Raw genomic sequence first — 16285 nt, 5'->3', positions numbered from 1 at the left:
ATAAACAAATTGAACTTACTTTAGAGATAATTATTTCATTTAATTTTTCAATTTAAACCGCTCTGGTGCCTATGGTGAAACATTTTGGAAAATGCCATACAACCATTTGGCTAAGCTGGTTTGGTAACTGACAATTTTTAAAATGTTGCTGTTCTCAGATTCAAATGTTTTCCATGAGAAAAAAGATCGGAACTAACAGAGGCTTTGGCTAGCAAATGTTTGGGTTCATTCTTAAAATGTAAAAAAAACAACAAAAAAAAACAAAAAACCCACAAAAACCAAAAATGCATGTCCAGAGATGGTTGTTTATAAAAAGAAAAACAGATGAAGAGCCCCCCACCTCTCATCCACTACTGATGAACCGCCTGTCTCAGCAAGAGAGCACACAGGCCTTGCCTGCACGTCTGTGAAGGTCTCCATCCACCACCACTAACTCCTCAATACCCTCCTTCTCTCACTACAAACAGGAAGCAAGACCATAAGAGCCCCGTGTCCTCAAAATCGTGTGGGTTATTTTTTCAAATATGTTGTTTATTTATTTTAGAGAGAAAGGAAGGAAAAGGGAGAGAGAGAAACATCAATGAGAAAGAGAAACACTAATGAGAGAGAGAAACAGATCAGCTGCCTCCTGCACACCTCCCTCTTGGGCATCAAGCCCCCGACCCAGCCTGTGCCCTGACCAGGACGAACTGGTGACCTGTGGGTGCATGGTAGACGGATGCTCAACCACTGAGCCACACCAGCCAGGGCAAAACTGTGTGGTCTTAAGAACAGCTTTACTCCAAATGATTTATAAAAGTCACAGATTTTAAGGTAAATTTCCTGCTGGTTACAGAAAACTGAGCCTTGCACGAGATTGTATAGTTCAACGTATGTGTCTGCCTCACCTCAATTTTGATAACAAGCAAGGTCCCAGGGAGTAGGGACCTCCTGGAATGCCATCTATCATCTTTTATGGCCTTCATCTGGGTGAGACTTTCATCACATCCCTCTCCCCTTAGCCACTTGAACATGAAATGTATGATTTTCATAAGCAGTATTTCCCTTCTACATCAATAGCCAAATAATTGGTGATAGCAGCTGAGGTAACAGTATTTTCTATTTATTGAAACTGAAGATGGCTTGCTGAATTGACCTAAGCAGCAACAGCAATATCTCCTATGGATAAAATATTGACGCGGAAACGATGCCTGCAAATCCCAGCTTCATTTTTGGTTCCTAATAAATATGGTTCTGTGGAGTAGCACGTCTCACTCTGCTTATATCTTTAAAAGAATCTTTCACCTGCACAAAGAAAAATCTGACAGTTTGCTGTGATTTGGAGATTTAGAATCAAAGCACCATGATGTTGGATATACCCAAGCACTTAATGCTTGAAGTAAAATCGGTTTGGGGCAGCATGTTGTTTTGTGCATCTAGATCCACGCCCCACCCTTTTCCTTTCTGCTGGCCCAGGAGGCTCACCGCTGTGGACCGTGTCACCCATGCTCCTTCCTACTTCTGGCTTCCTGATGGCTCCTTGGCCAACAGAAGGTACCAGCAGGACATCACAGGGTGGGATAAGAAAGATGTTGGGCCCTGGCCGGTTTGGCTCAGCAGTGGAGCGTCCGCCTGTGGTCCGGAGAGACCCGGGTTCGGCTCCCGCTAAGGGCACGTACCTCGGTTGCAGTTTGTCCCCGGTCCTGGTTGGTCGTGTGGGTGGCAGCCACTCGATGTGTCCCTTTCACATCGATGTTTCCCTCTCTCTCTCTTCCTCTCTCTCCCTCCCGCTCTATCTGTACAAAAAATGGAAGAATGTCCTCGGGTGAGGATAAAAAAAAAAAAAAAAGAAAGATGTTGGGGTGTTTATTACCCTGACTTGCTCCTTCCTGGGCTATGCTCTGGCTGTGGCTGCTTTCTTCCTAAGACCATAGCTTCTGTTGGGCATCCCTGCTCCTATGATGACAGCTTGTGACAGGTTCTGCCAACTGCTTTCTTCCCTTGTCCCTGCCGAACTAAGTTTGTAACATCCAGCTTTTGCTAGTCCCTGGAAGCTTCATCATCATTTGTTGGCTTGCATGATCCTATTCCACTTCTGTACATAATTCTTTTGTAAAATTCTCTTCAAATACTCCTTATACTCTACTGGTTCTATCTGTTTCCTACTGGAACAATGACACATATAGTTATTAGCAATTCTTGATATTTATGCTCCATAAACAATTCAAAATACCAACATATATAACTTTATAATATGGATTTTATTTTCATCTTATAAATATTTATTGTTATCCTGGGGCTTGATTAACTCCTTTATAATACATATTTCCTGATTTTAAAAAATGATTTATTCTCCATCAAGATAAAATAAATCATACATGTAACAGTTTCAAAACTAATTCAAGTTGAGGGCAATTACTCATTGGAAAATGGAGTGGAGTGGAGTGGAGTGGAGTGGAGTGGAGTGGAGTGGAATGGAATGGAATGGAATGGAATGGAATGGAATGGAATGGATTGGAATGGAATGGAATGGAATGGAATGGAATGGAATGGAATGGAGTGGAGTGGAGTGGAATGGAATGGAATGGAATGGAATGGAATGGAATGGAATGGAATGGAATGGAGTGGAATGGAGTGGAATGGAATGGAATGGAATGGAATGGAGTGGAATGGAGTGGAATGGAATGGAATGGAATGGAATGGAATGGAATGGAATGGAATAGAATGGAGTGGAATGGAGTGGAATGGAATGGAATGGAATGGAATGGAATGGAATGGAGTGGAGTGGAATGGAATGGAGTGGAATGGAATGGAATGGAATGGAGTGGAATGGATTGGAGTGGAATGGAATGGAATGGAATGGAATGGAGTGGAATGGATTGGAATGGAATGGAATGGAATGGAATGGAATGGAGTGGAATGGAATGGAATGGAATGGAATGGAATGGAATGGAATGGAATGGAATGGAATGGAATGGAATGGAATGGAATGGAATGGAATGGAATGGAATGGAATGGAATGGAATGGAATGGAGTGGAATGGATTGGAATGGAATGGAATGGAATGGAATAGATATTCACTAAATCTTTGTTGAAAGATAAATATATGCACAGATGCTTTGTTAGTCATTTTCCTCTTTGCTCACAGATTCATTTTCTGCCTTTCCCTGTTTTGATTTGTTTTCACAAGGAAGTAAATTACACAGGTTCCTCTGTAAATTGCTCCTGGTGTAGCTGGGCCAGGAGGTACCGGGAGACTCACAGGTGGAAGAAAGGGAGCAGCCAGGATCTTTTCTGCTCTCTTGGTTGTCCTCAGTGCTGTCTCCAGAGTAGCCTCAGCTTCTCCATAGCTTTACTCCCTACACTTTCACGTCTGTGCAGGTAATCTAATCATGGATTGCACAGTCCAGGTACGGGGCACTGAAATACACTTCACTCTATTTTCCCTTCAGCTTTAGGGTAGTCAGCAATTTTCTGTTGTTTTATGATTTCTTTTTGATTTCTCAGCTTTCCTATCCCCTGTGTAACCAATTTCTAAAATTAAGTTCATTTTATTTAAAAGACCCATAGTGGTTTATTTTTTCTTGGTTGCATCCTGATACAGATAATTTGATGAGCAAATGAAATAATTTCAAATCTAAGAAAAGGACAACAAAATAACATATGTCTTCCATTAGGGATCCATGCAAAGTACCTGATTAAATCCAGGGGCTGATGCTTGTACCACATTCCCCAGCGTGCCCAGCGCTCATATAATAGATGTCTGTTATTCTGAGGTCCGTGGGTTTTGATGGGCTGGCTACTCTTGTAGGCTCCCTGAAACAGATCAAATAAGATAAATCACTATCCATTTTCTTACTGAAATTTGACCTAAATAGGAACTGCTTTTGCTTCTTTTCCCTTACAGAATAATTTAACAACTTATTCAAAGCTTCAAAATTGTAAACTTAATTGATCTCTGGAAGGATGATATCTTTATATATCTCTTGTTCATTGAGAATATTCTGATAGTTCCTTTAAAATTCTTTCTTAAATTTCTTTTTTTAAACCAATGAGATACCTTTTACTTCAAGTGAACTAGACTTTACCGTTTGGAATGTAAGGCCTATTAACAAAACACAGCAACTTTACCATCATTGAGAGAAACTGGAGTCTGGCTTTCTGCCCTCAAAATTGTACCGTTGATGCTTAACATTTTTATGCCTTGAGGAGCTTCTTCAAGGATTAAATGAGATAATCCCTATAAAACATCCAGCTCAGTGGCAAGTAGTAAGTGGTCAACACATTTTATTGGTTGTGAGTTATTCTGTACTGTGAGGTCCTCAAGCTACAGGGATTATGTCCTTCAAGTCCTCAGACTTTATACATAGAAGAGGGACCAGTTTAGAAAGTGCAGAAGTAAAACCTCTAATGACCCCTTTCTTATATTAAAATGCAAAGTTGCCTTGAAATGAGTACAATGTGCAGGTGGTGGTGGTGGTGGTGGTGTTGATTAAAACTGATCCGAATGTAATTCATGACTCAGCAGGCAAAGCCCACCACAGTTCAGAGCAGGCTCTTCTACTTAAAACTGGTAGAGAGGTAATCCTCAGGCAGAGAACCAAGCACAGAATAGTTTGTCGGTTTTGTGAGGGGTTGTGTTGGAGTTTCAAGTATCCCAAAGTCGTTTGCACAAACCAGGAACCTGCCGTGTTTGGGAATGGTCACCATGGAGCTGTGTTGGAGTAGAGAGCAGTAGGCAAGGTCCATGAGTCCCCTCCAAGGCCGGGATTCCTCGTGGGGAAAAACTGCAGGAGGGGTCTGGAGCAGGGGAGCTAGTGTACAGACACAGAATATAATGGGGGCTCAGAAAAGCCCAGGGCCAGCCGTTGATTGAACCCTCCTGGGAGACAGGAAACCAGAATTGAATGTTAAAAAATGGGATCAAGCATTGAGTATGAGAACCTTTTTTTTTTTAAAAAAAAAAAAGGAAATTATATTCCAAAATTACCTCATGGGGGGGAAAAGCTGCTATATATGAACCATTGTTTATCAGTTTACAGATACCTGGAATGAAAAGAACAGTTCTTGAGTTAGTTTAAACAGAGACTCCCTTCTGAAGCAACACATATACACTTTGAATAAATTAATTTAAAAACATAAAATAGTGCAAGTGGGGTACAGACTGACAATCCCCAGAAGAGGGGGTGGGAAGGAGAGATAAACCACAGAACTTATATGCATGTGTGCATGAACAATGGACATGGACAACAAAGCTGGGGACAGGGCGGGGAGGGTGGAGGAGGGGGGAATCAGTGGGGGGAAAAGGAGAAACATCTGTAACAAAAATAAATAAATTAATTTAAAAAAATAACCAAAATGACTTCCATAACCACATTAGCTATGAGTACAGTGAGGTTATAAAAGAGACTGATATTAAGAGCCTAATTCTGTCCTTATACTTTCAATAGATGGAGATTTGCAAGGTGCCAACATATGATTTCACTTTGCCACATCATGAAATTAGGGGACTTTTAATATCCACTCATTGGGATCACATGAGCCTTGTGAAACTTTTCTTTTTCCTCAAAACAAAATTAAGTCAAGGAAGCAGAGGAATTCCTCACCCCTCAACATATCTCTAAAGGATATTAGTGTTGAGACATCTTTAAATTATTTCATTTTTAATGGATGCTTTATGTAGATGTAGCCTAATTATTTGTCAGTTCCTAACGATGGACAGTTAAAGTATTTTCATATATTGTTATTTATTTGGGATACATTTCAGGAATAACATTTCTGTTCTAAAGTGTTTGCACATTTCCTATTTTGATACATATGGCCAAATGTTCTTAAGAGTTTGTTTTATTGAAAGGCTGAAAAAAAAACACCCAGAATGTTTAGAGTTTGAGCTCAATGTGTTATGTATTCATATTTAGTACACAAAGGCAAAGTTTCAGTTATTAAATATTTCTGGGCAGTATCAGTAACCACAAACCGTTCTTTCTCTACATTTTGGACTCGTGTTCTTACCCACTTTTGAGATTCCATTTTCATATTTGGTGTGCTGCAGCATGTGATACACTATCCTGCTCCGAGTAGCGTTGCTGAAGAAGGTGTCCTTATTGTTTATTATGAAGCTGTTAAGATAAGGGGATTCGTTTCAATATGCAGAGCAGTGCACAGAATCCAGCAACAGCTAACAACTTCCTGGGAAGTCATCATCTGCTTTCTTCTTTAAAGTAATGCATGGGAAGTACAGTAAATCAGAAGAGAAACCATCTGCTTTAAAAGTAAATCCAATGGCAGAGGAAAAATAAGCATCAGTCATACCGGACATTATCAAATATTCATTTGAATATCTTTCAGTTGATGAGAAAGCCTGAGTGTTGTCATATTTTTTTGTTTGGCATTGAACAAGGAGAGAATGGAGTTTCCATTGGCTCCCATTCATTTTAATTAAGCAATGTTGTTCCAAATAGAACCCATTAAAAATGGATGCAATTCCCCATGTCACCCTTTCCAAGCTGGCTTATCAGGCAATAGTTCTCTCTTCCCCTTCATGCCCTATTCTGTCCCTACACAGGAAGAGTTGCAAGGAGAAGCCACGTGACAGTCCGCGATGAAAACAGCAAAGGAGTAATCCCAAGAGAAAAGGAAGGGTCTGTTTTAGCACTGACTTTGTGACACACTGGGAGCCTCAAACAAATGGAAGCATCTGGCCCTCTCTCAACTGCCGACAATTTCTGTTTCCACTTGCTTTATCTTTGTGGATGATAAACCATTTTCTCACATTCTTAGACCTCAAATATCGGGTCTTCTATGATCCTTGTTTCTCTTCACTGTCCACATCCAAAAAGTTGCCAAAGTAATGTTTATCACTAAACTGCCTCTCTCTGGTTTTCTCATACCCATCTTGTTCTGGGTCTCACTGCCTTTTGTCTAGGTGATGAAAAGCAATGTCCTCCTAACTGGCTGGGCAATTTCCCACCCGACTTTGAATGCAAACCTCTGACCCCCAGAGGACTCCTACTATTAATGGGTCAGCAGCTCTCCAACGTGCATAAATACATTTCTTATTTTCCTCTGAGTCTCTCTAGTCTTGTATTTCAAACTCCCTCTTGGTCTTACTTCTTAGAGCTCTGGCTTCTTGTATCTGTTAGTCTGTCAAATTATAAACTTATCATCACCTTGGAAATCCCATTCTTCTTTACCTTGAGATTTTGCTGTTTCGCAGATCTGTTCCCCCGTCTCTCACCACCTCCCTCCACATTTTTACCTGCTGAAAAGAACTAGATTTTCATGAAAGTTTCCTGGGTCTCCTCTGGATGTAGCTTCTCCCTCTCTTACAAAAATATGCATTTTATTTGTGTCTTTCCTATGCATTAATTTTACTCTGCCTTGTGTTAGGGTAGTCTGTATAACTGTCCATTTTAATAGACTCAGAGTCCCTCCAATATTCTGCAATTGTGCCTTTTATTTTTGTACTTAGATGCACCAAGTTAACAGTTCTGTGTCCTGCTAATTCTAAGAATCGAAAGGAATGTCTACCAATTATTTTACCATTGGATTGATTCAGAATTCTCTGATTAAGTATTTCTTTAGCAGACAAATTTCCTTTTCTGTAGTGTTATATGGCAAAGGCAGGAAACAGATGATGTACAAGCAAAAAAATGAGTTACATAGTTTCAGAAACTGCTGTGAAGAAAAATGAAACTGCATAACAGCATAGAAGGACTGGGGCGAGGGAGACTGCAGATACGATTTTCAGAGAAGGTCTCTCTGAACTGGTGATTTTTGAATGGGAACGAAATGATAAGAAGGGATATTCCATGTGAAGATCTAGGGAAAGAGCAGGTTAGCAAAGAGAACAGCAAAATCAAAGACTTGGAGATGTAATTAAAGTTGAGCTTTGGATGTAGAACTGAAGCTTGTGTCCCGGAAGTACGTAAATGTTATGGAAATTGTAGGCAGGGCCCACAGCATATAGGACCAAATGGTAGATGATAAAACTTTTGAATTTTATTATAAGGTTAAATGGGAGGCCATGGCGGGGGGGCGGTAAGCAAGACAGTTTCATGATCTCATTGAGATTTTTCAAAGATCACCCTAGTTTCTAGGATTCAAAGAGAAATAGCAGATTAAAAAAAAAAAATTGTGCATCACAGAGCTGAAAAAGTAGAGCAAAAAGCTAAAGAAGCTTCCATAAAACGGAAACCTCTCTCTAAATCTGAAGCTGTTTGGATTTCCACTCCTTCCTCCATTTTCCATAGCTGGAATAAAACGGAATGCTTCTGGATCCGCCTCTAAGAATAAATAATAACATAAATAAAATATTTGGAAGGCGAGGGTTTCCCACTGATTATTGGCTCTGTCACATGACTGACTGGTGGGCAGGAATTCTGTTTCATCTTGCCCTTGTCTTCCTACATCCCAGAATATAAGTCAATCCAAAATTGTGTATAGCAAACTGATCTTGCAGCTATAGACCTACTGTACATAATTGAATAAATATATGATTAGAGATATGTTGGTAGATAGATAGGCATGTAACAAATCTCTGAAAAATTTTCTTATTCACCTTAATTTAAGATTAAACTATAATGGGTCAAACTAATAAATACAATTAGTTAAATGGAATTATAAATATAATTTATTAATTAGAAAAATCCATTATTTAAACATATTATTTAACAGCAATTCTATTATTATTATTATCATCATCATTTTTTGTTAGTTTAATGGAGTGACTTACTACCACAATAATTATTTGGAAAGAATTGGGAGTTAGACTCTCAATCCATGAGTTTACAATTAATTATTATTACTAGAACATCTCTAAATCATAGTTGATCATTAATTAATAATGTTCACAGAGTGTTGTTCTAAGCTAAGTGCACATTTGAATAAAATGATGCATCCTCTGACTTATTTGGCAAACAATGGAAGTGGGCCCAGCTCTTTTTATTCTGTCAACAACTCTCATAAAATGGAAGGTACCAAGGCAGGTAGTGGGAGAGAGGGAACTCACTGGTGAATCCGTGCTCGGCTGAAGGGGCCAGTGTAGCAGTCTGACTCCTCCAGGTCTGGAAACGCTGACTTGTCAAGAACCATTGGGTTTTGAGACATCCATTTTTTAAGTCTTCTGAAATAATTGTGCATACTGGAACAAAGTCACGTTATAGAATTAGATCAGGCTGCGTTCCAGAGTAATGCCTACCTTCCGCTGCCATTGCAAAACAGAGTTCCAAAAAGACATAGCACACCCACGCTCTCAACCCGCACACATGCACTCCTCCTGCGTGCAGGTGGAAATGAAAAGAAATCTGAATTAAAAGGTCAGAAGAACTTGGTCAGAGCCCCAACTGTACCACACCAGTTTCAAAGGCTGGGGGATGAGGCATGGCTGTTTGGGAGTAGTGATGAGAGTCACTGATTTTTCTTGGTCTCCAAAACCAGTCACTATGTGTTCTGCCACTCTGAGCATCGTGTAGAAGATGCTTTGATAACTGAATGCTAAAGTGCATTATAAATAAATGGCACAGAGCAGCAATAATAAAATTATCGCCACTGTCTATTAACCTGCCTGGAGAAATGATGAACTGCAAAAGCTGGACAGTTGTCCGCACATAATTACCCACTCATGTTTATCGGCTAAAATATCCGTGCACAAAATTCCTTTCCCACGTTAGAAAGAACAAGCACAAGTAATACCTAAGGGCACATAATGGATTTTGTTTCCCCTCTTTCCAACTGCCCACCAATTGGGTTTTGTAATTTTATAACAATGATGATCACACACACACACACACACACACACACATACACACACACTCCACTTAATTTTCTTCTCCAAAGGTAATTTTTTTAAAAAAATCAAGATTATTCATTTTCTTAAAGTCTAAATTCAGGTAAATAACATGTCATGGTTTTTTTCAGTTTCTTCATAACCCCCTTTCCTATTTTTTCCCTCCCCTCCCCCTGTGCATCCACAAAGTAAAGCAACAAAGAGATTATTTGTAAAAAGTAAACTGCAAAGAGGTTTGGCTATAGTAACATTTAACAAACGTTTATAATCATTTGAAATAACTGATAACCGAATTTTCATTTTATGAAACTAAAAAGAAAATAATAAATACAAAAGATAGTAAAACACAAGACCCACAGTACAGTGTTCATCTTTCTAGTTTACTTTTAAATTTGACCAAAATAGAAAAAAAAGAACATTTTTTCCCATTGTTAAAAAGGTTGTGCCTTGGTCAGTGTGGCTCAGTTGATCGGAGCGTCATCCCATACACCAAGAGGAGGTGGTTCGATTCAGGTCAGGGCATATACCCGGGTTGTGGGTTCGAAATAAGGTCGGGCGCGTGTGGGAGGCAACCAGCCAATGTTTCTCTTTTATACATTGCTCTTTCTCTCCCTCTCTCTTTCTCCCCCTTCCTCTATCTAAATATCCAATAAAAATGTTACAAAAATATAATAAAATTTTAAAAATGTTTCTTTAGGATTTAATATACACATTCATTAGGCATATTAAACACATTTATTCTAAAACTAAATTATGACAGTACTACATAAACAGACATTTGTTGCTATTTTAATATACAGCATTTTATCTTTCTGCAAGTCTCTGAAAGAAAGATGCTTATTTATCAGAAACCCACTAATTCTACAGCAGAAAAAATTCTCACTAATTCTATAGAGCACACAAAAACAAACCCAGAAATTTAGCAACACATCCAACATTAACAGGCACACGCAGAAAAAGGAAGAGAGAGAGAGAGAAAAACCTGCAGTTGTAAATTTATGAATGATAATATTCCAGTGACTTTTGCTACATAGACCAGGACCAAATGGGCCCAAGGGAAATGCTGAAAACTCTTTCTAAATATGAGCATGCTAACTGCACAAACAAGAAAATCTGACTTGGCTGAGGAGCACCATTATTAATAGTTTTTTAAAAGAGCACTCTGAGTACTAAATCTTCTAACACTTGTTCTAATATTAAGTCCCCTCCCCAATATTTACTGAACTTGTCGCCAATCCCAAGTGCACATAAAATTAACGTTTTAAAGACACCAATGTTTTCCTATTTTAACACTGATTTTTTTTCTCTTGTAAAGTTCTAAGTTATATTCAGCCTTTTCTTTGTAAAATAACTACATTTACTGAATCCTTTCCTAAAATGGTCTGATTTTGCACTACATGTTCTAGTTTGTGTGTCTTTGACTTGTAATATCCTGCAGTGTTATTTTGTGGAGTACACTCTACCACATTCACACTTTGTTTTCGTTCATTGATTCGTTCAGAGCAGAAAACAGTCAAGTGTAAGAAGCCCTCTTTTTTTCTTTTTCTTTCTTTCTTTCTTTTTTTTTTTACTATTCAGTAAAGGCAAAATCACTTCCTCCAGTGAAACAGGGTCAGGCTAGGCTATTCAGGTGGGATGGTTTCTTCTGTCTCAGGCTTGTGGTTTAATTCCCTTGTCATAGCCACTGTTACCCAAATAGGTAAGAGATGCTAATTTGAGATGAACACTCTTGAAAAAATGTTTGTTTTGAATACTAGAATAAGAAAGTCAGCTTCAGGTGGTGGAATAAGAGTAAGTCTTTGATTCAAAAGGTGCTGGCAATTCATCACTGTGAATACCAGTCTTTCCTTTACCACCCCTATCAAATAAGAGATTTGGATCGAATGGTCCAGAAGGTCTCTGTTGGACCTGTGGTTCTATTACTCTACTGGGTCAACATTTACCTATCAATCTGCTTTTATAACTCTTTTTAAAATTAAAATCTCCTAAAATGCTAACTTGCCATTATATCAAGTGAGGATTGTAGGAATGTTGATGGTACATAAAAAAAGGAGATTTATCTGTTTTAAAACTGGTAAATTAGCACAAGTCACTTTTAAAATCTCTTGAATAAATCAATAAACCATTTTTCTCCTAAAATTTACAACTGCTGATAAGGGTAATGAAATGTCTTTCTAATTTTTTTTCTCCAAATGACAAATTAGTCATAAAACAATTACACATCACCCACCAACCTGCCCGTTGATTTGCTCCTCTGGTCAGTGTAATAGGATCTTTTCCTGAAAAATAATAGAAATCAGCGGGGGAAAGTCACATGAAAATAGTGAAACCAGTGAGCGACAACGTTCAATCACATTGAGCATTTCAATACTCCAACTTCCCCACGCCTCAAAAAGACATGAAATCAGCCAGTATAATAGGAAGAATTCTGAATTTACATTGTTTTAATTTCATAATCTAAGTTACTAATAACAAAAACCTTTCATAAATCAATAAATCATTTTTGAATTTTGATATTTTAATTCTATTTTGTGAAGGTCTCACTTCTGCTACACCGTGCCTATTAACTGGGTCATTTATTTCTTATGTGAAGTCAGCCACCCATCCACCCATCCATCCATCCATCCATCCATCCATCCATCCATCCATCCATCCACCCTTCCATGCATCCATGCATCCATGCATTCACCCATCCATCTAAACACATAAGTAATAAATATTTCTGATTTTGCAAGGAATGTTAAGGCATAACATTTAAAGATTCAGATAATACGTTATTGACCCTCAAAGAGCTTCCTTTACATGGAGGAGCCAAGTGATAGGTACAGTGAAATGTGACAATGCAGGAAAACAGACAGTGCTGTCGAAGGACCCAGAAAGGGATCTCAATCAGTTTCCGTTGATGGAGGAGAAAGGAGACAGAAGCCTTCCCAGAGAAAGAGTTATCTGTGTTGACTCTTGAAGCAAGAGTGGGAATAGTCTTCTGAATGCATACTTGGGACATGGCATTCTAGACCACCTATGAAAAGGTTATGGGAACAAGATCAACCATTGTTAAGATTCAGGAACTGCAACTAATTTGGTAATCACTAAAGTATAAGTTGCAAATTAAGGATAGTAATAAAAAGGTGGGGGCCTGATGAATAAGGCACAGATGACGAGGAGTCTGACCACTAATGCTAAGGTTGTGGATGAAAAGCAATGGGAAGACATTGTGTGCTTTAAGTAGGTATCAGATTTTAGAGAAACTAAAAATTCTAGGGACAGAGGTTAATTAATCTCTCAATAGATTTCCACTACATCCTTATCTTGGAGCTTGGGAATGTCATTCTGGGCCTTCTAAAATGCCTCTGTATCACCATGCATCAAAATGCATTAGAGAGAATCATTGTGGTACCTAGAAAGCTGAATAAATGAGCTGGCCTTCTTTAATTCATAGCTACAATGTCTGAGAAAACTTCACATTTAGTAAACGTGTTTACTCATTCAGTGTCAGAGAACATTTTACATTTAATAAACATTTGCTAATACCATATCATGAAAAACTATAGATGTAGAAATCAGTTTAAAATAATTTTAGGATCAAAAAGTCTAGAAATGGTCCGGCCGGTTTGGCTCAGTGGTTGAGCGTCAATCCATGCACCAAGAGGTCACCGGTTCCATTCCCGGTCAGGGCACATGCCCAGGTTGTGGGTTTGATCCCCAGTGGGGGGCATGCAGGAGGCGGCCAATCAATGTTCTTTCTCATCAATGTTTCCATCTCTCTCTCTCCCTCTTACTTCCTCTCTCTCTAAAATCAATAAAGGAAAAAAAGAGAGAAAAAAGTCTCAAATGTGATGAAGAAAAGATAAAGATTACAGTTATAATTATTGGTCATGGATATGATAAGAAATATAAAAGCACAGGGCATTTGGATTAAACACTGTTCTCTATCCGTATTGCTGCTACTTTGAAATCGTTATTTTAAACAATGTTTTTAAAATTTTGAAATGCTTTGGGACAAATAAAGGAAGAAAGTCATACAACATAAATATATATACTTTTTAGACTATATATATTGTAAGAGCAAATAAAAATTAAAATATGAGACAGTCTTCCCAATTAACTAACACCATACTTACCAAACAAATCTGGGATGAACTATGTGTGGCAATTAGAGCTGCCAAGTCCTTTTACATCAGGACTGGTTATCGCTCACCTTGAGAGCATGTCAGTAATGGGTTGTCCCTGTTTGGCCACATAAAGGGTGAGATTTCTGTATGTCTTTGCAATTACTTAGCACATTGTTTATGCTGGATATCACCTTCTGATTTTATGCTCATTTAATAATAAATATGTTTTCTTTCTCTTCTACATTTGTGGAGCAGTTTTCTAGATTGGGGAAGATTTTGTTTTAATTATATATCCCCAACAAAATACAAATGTAATTAAAGTCAAAAATTACCTGAATTTCGTAGTTTTCTACAAAAATGAAACAGCAGAGCCAAATTATTTCCTACCCATAATCCACCATTCTGTAATTTATCAACTGTGTATTATTCTGGGACAGAGCCCTTTTTATTTTTCCTTTGAAAAGAGTCTGCTATTTTACACCTTGCATCAGGGCAGCCTTTACTTACCTATCTTCCCACCTTTTACATCCACCGCTCAAAATCATAATAATTATCTCAATACTGTTTCCAACCAGTGCTTCCCAGAGCTAAGTGGCCACCTGTGGAGATGACCCTGGGGCCAAGAGAGGAGGGCAGTCCCGTGGGTGGGACGCAGGGCCCCCTGCTGCTGTCAAGCAGAACTACTGCACTTTTATCTATGCTATATATTTGGCTCTGTATATGTTTTGTTATTTTATTTTTTAGTAAGGTATCCTTTGCGTAAAAAAAGTGATCTAAGTTTAATCCTAGCTGTGATTTTTAAAAGAAAGATTGTTCTTTTATCTAGAAAAAGAGATCGTTCTTAATAATTTGAAAATATTTCCTGAAATTCGCTATATTTAAAATATTTGTGGAAGGAAATGCTTGAGGAAAAATGGAAGGTTGACCCCACCTTGGAACTCAACCTGAGAAGGCACAAGATGACTGAATCATTCTAAAATAAATTTGATTCTTTTAATGTGAAAGATGAGTAAGAATGAATAGGAAACACATTTGAATAAAAATAAAAATAATGAAAGAGTAGAGAAGACATGTTAAGTCCTTCCTGATAGACTAAAAACTAGAAAATGTAGACTAATTTAATTCTCTGAAAGTTTCTAGGTTAGTTGTGAAACATCAAGTCCAATATGTAGACCATATTTACTTTGCAAGAATAATCAAGCAAACAAATAGCTAGAAAATATAGGTAAATACAATTCTAAACATATATTAAAGGTGAAAATTCAGATAAATTTCTCAAGATTCATGTTTATACAATAATTGAGCAGAAAACATTTGCAGGCAGTGTTATAACTCTATTTTTTTTCTGAATAAATTTGCACCTTTTCTTTGTGGAAAGTCACATGTATATTTCAACAGTGAATAAATACGTAGATTAGCCAAACATGGTAAAATTTTTTATGCATATGTCTTTAAAAAGAGATATGCATTTTTCCTATTTAAGTTCTTTGTTATTCTTGTATATTTTAATTTTAAGACAGCATATATGTTCTTAAACGTGAGAACAGTTGACAGTTGGAAACTGAATTGGCTATCATGAAAATACTCTGCCATGCAGTTTATGCTTGAATAGCATTCTCTTTTTATGAGCTGAGAACTATCCCACATTTTAGGAGTATCATAAATAAATGGTTAGTTACGAAGGAATTAGTTGATACTGTATCTATTATTTAAATTGATCTGGTAAGATATTCCAAAAGAACTCTGTGTTCCAGCATTTCTCAAACTATTTTCCCAAGAACACCATTATATTAAACATTTTTTGAATCCATTATCAGATGGAAATTTGGGAAAGGTTGCTCTATACAAATACTTCTTGGCATTTATAAAAAAGTATATAACTGTTAAAATATTACAATCTCCAAGACAGTATTTCTTCCCCAGATGCATCAGAATCATTTGAGATGTTTGTTATAAATGTATATACCCAATCCTATCCTAGACTTAATATGCCAGAATTCTAGGTGTAGGTTCCATGAACCTTTATTTTACAAAGTTTCCCAGGTGATTTTGATGTCCACTGAAGGCTGAGAATGAGAACCACTTCTCCAAAAATCCTAAAGTGAAGAAATACTGTGTAACTCAGAAATTCAGAAGCATATTTGGTCACAAGATATTTTCCTACTAAGAGCCTTTGGAACCAGCATTCTTACACTTTAGGAAAAGTTACATATTTTCTAATATGCTATTATTAAATCATGAGAATGTCAGTGACACTTTCCAAAAGTTTCATAATGCAGCGATTATAAACATTATTTTGAAAAACATATTATAAAGACGAGATTTCAACCAAAACATCAATAAGAAGAAATGGGAAACTACACAGGCTTCATGGTTTTATATTTCTTTCTTCAGATGTATCAAAACT

The 16285-nt window shown here is 37.6% G+C and overlaps 1 protein-coding gene across 1 annotated transcript in view; it reads right to left on the bottom strand.

The window, feature by feature from the left end:
• ANO3 (anoctamin 3) overlaps nt 1-16285 on the bottom strand; it is a 108602-nt gene that overhangs the window by 84865 nt on the left and 7452 nt on the right. Inside the window, exons 3-7 of the mRNA XM_036259058.1 lie at nt 12001-12045; nt 8990-9121; nt 5992-6098; nt 4970-5025; nt 3674-3795 (exon numbers count right to left, since the gene is read on the bottom strand). Of these exons, the coding sequence (XP_036114951.1) occupies nt 3674-3795; nt 4970-5025; nt 5992-6098; nt 8990-9121; nt 12001-12045 (462 nt within the window). The remainder of the gene's footprint in view (nt 1-3673; nt 3796-4969; nt 5026-5991; nt 6099-8989; nt 9122-12000; nt 12046-16285) is intronic.

Source organism: Molossus molossus, unplaced genomic scaffold, assembly GCF_014108415.1.
Source record: "Molossus molossus isolate mMolMol1 unplaced genomic scaffold, mMolMol1.p scaffold_m16_p_13, whole genome shotgun sequence".
NCBI classification, from domain to species: Eukaryota; Metazoa; Chordata; class Mammalia; order Chiroptera; family Molossidae; genus Molossus; species Molossus molossus.
This window is presented reverse-complemented; position numbering and strand designations above follow the sequence as displayed.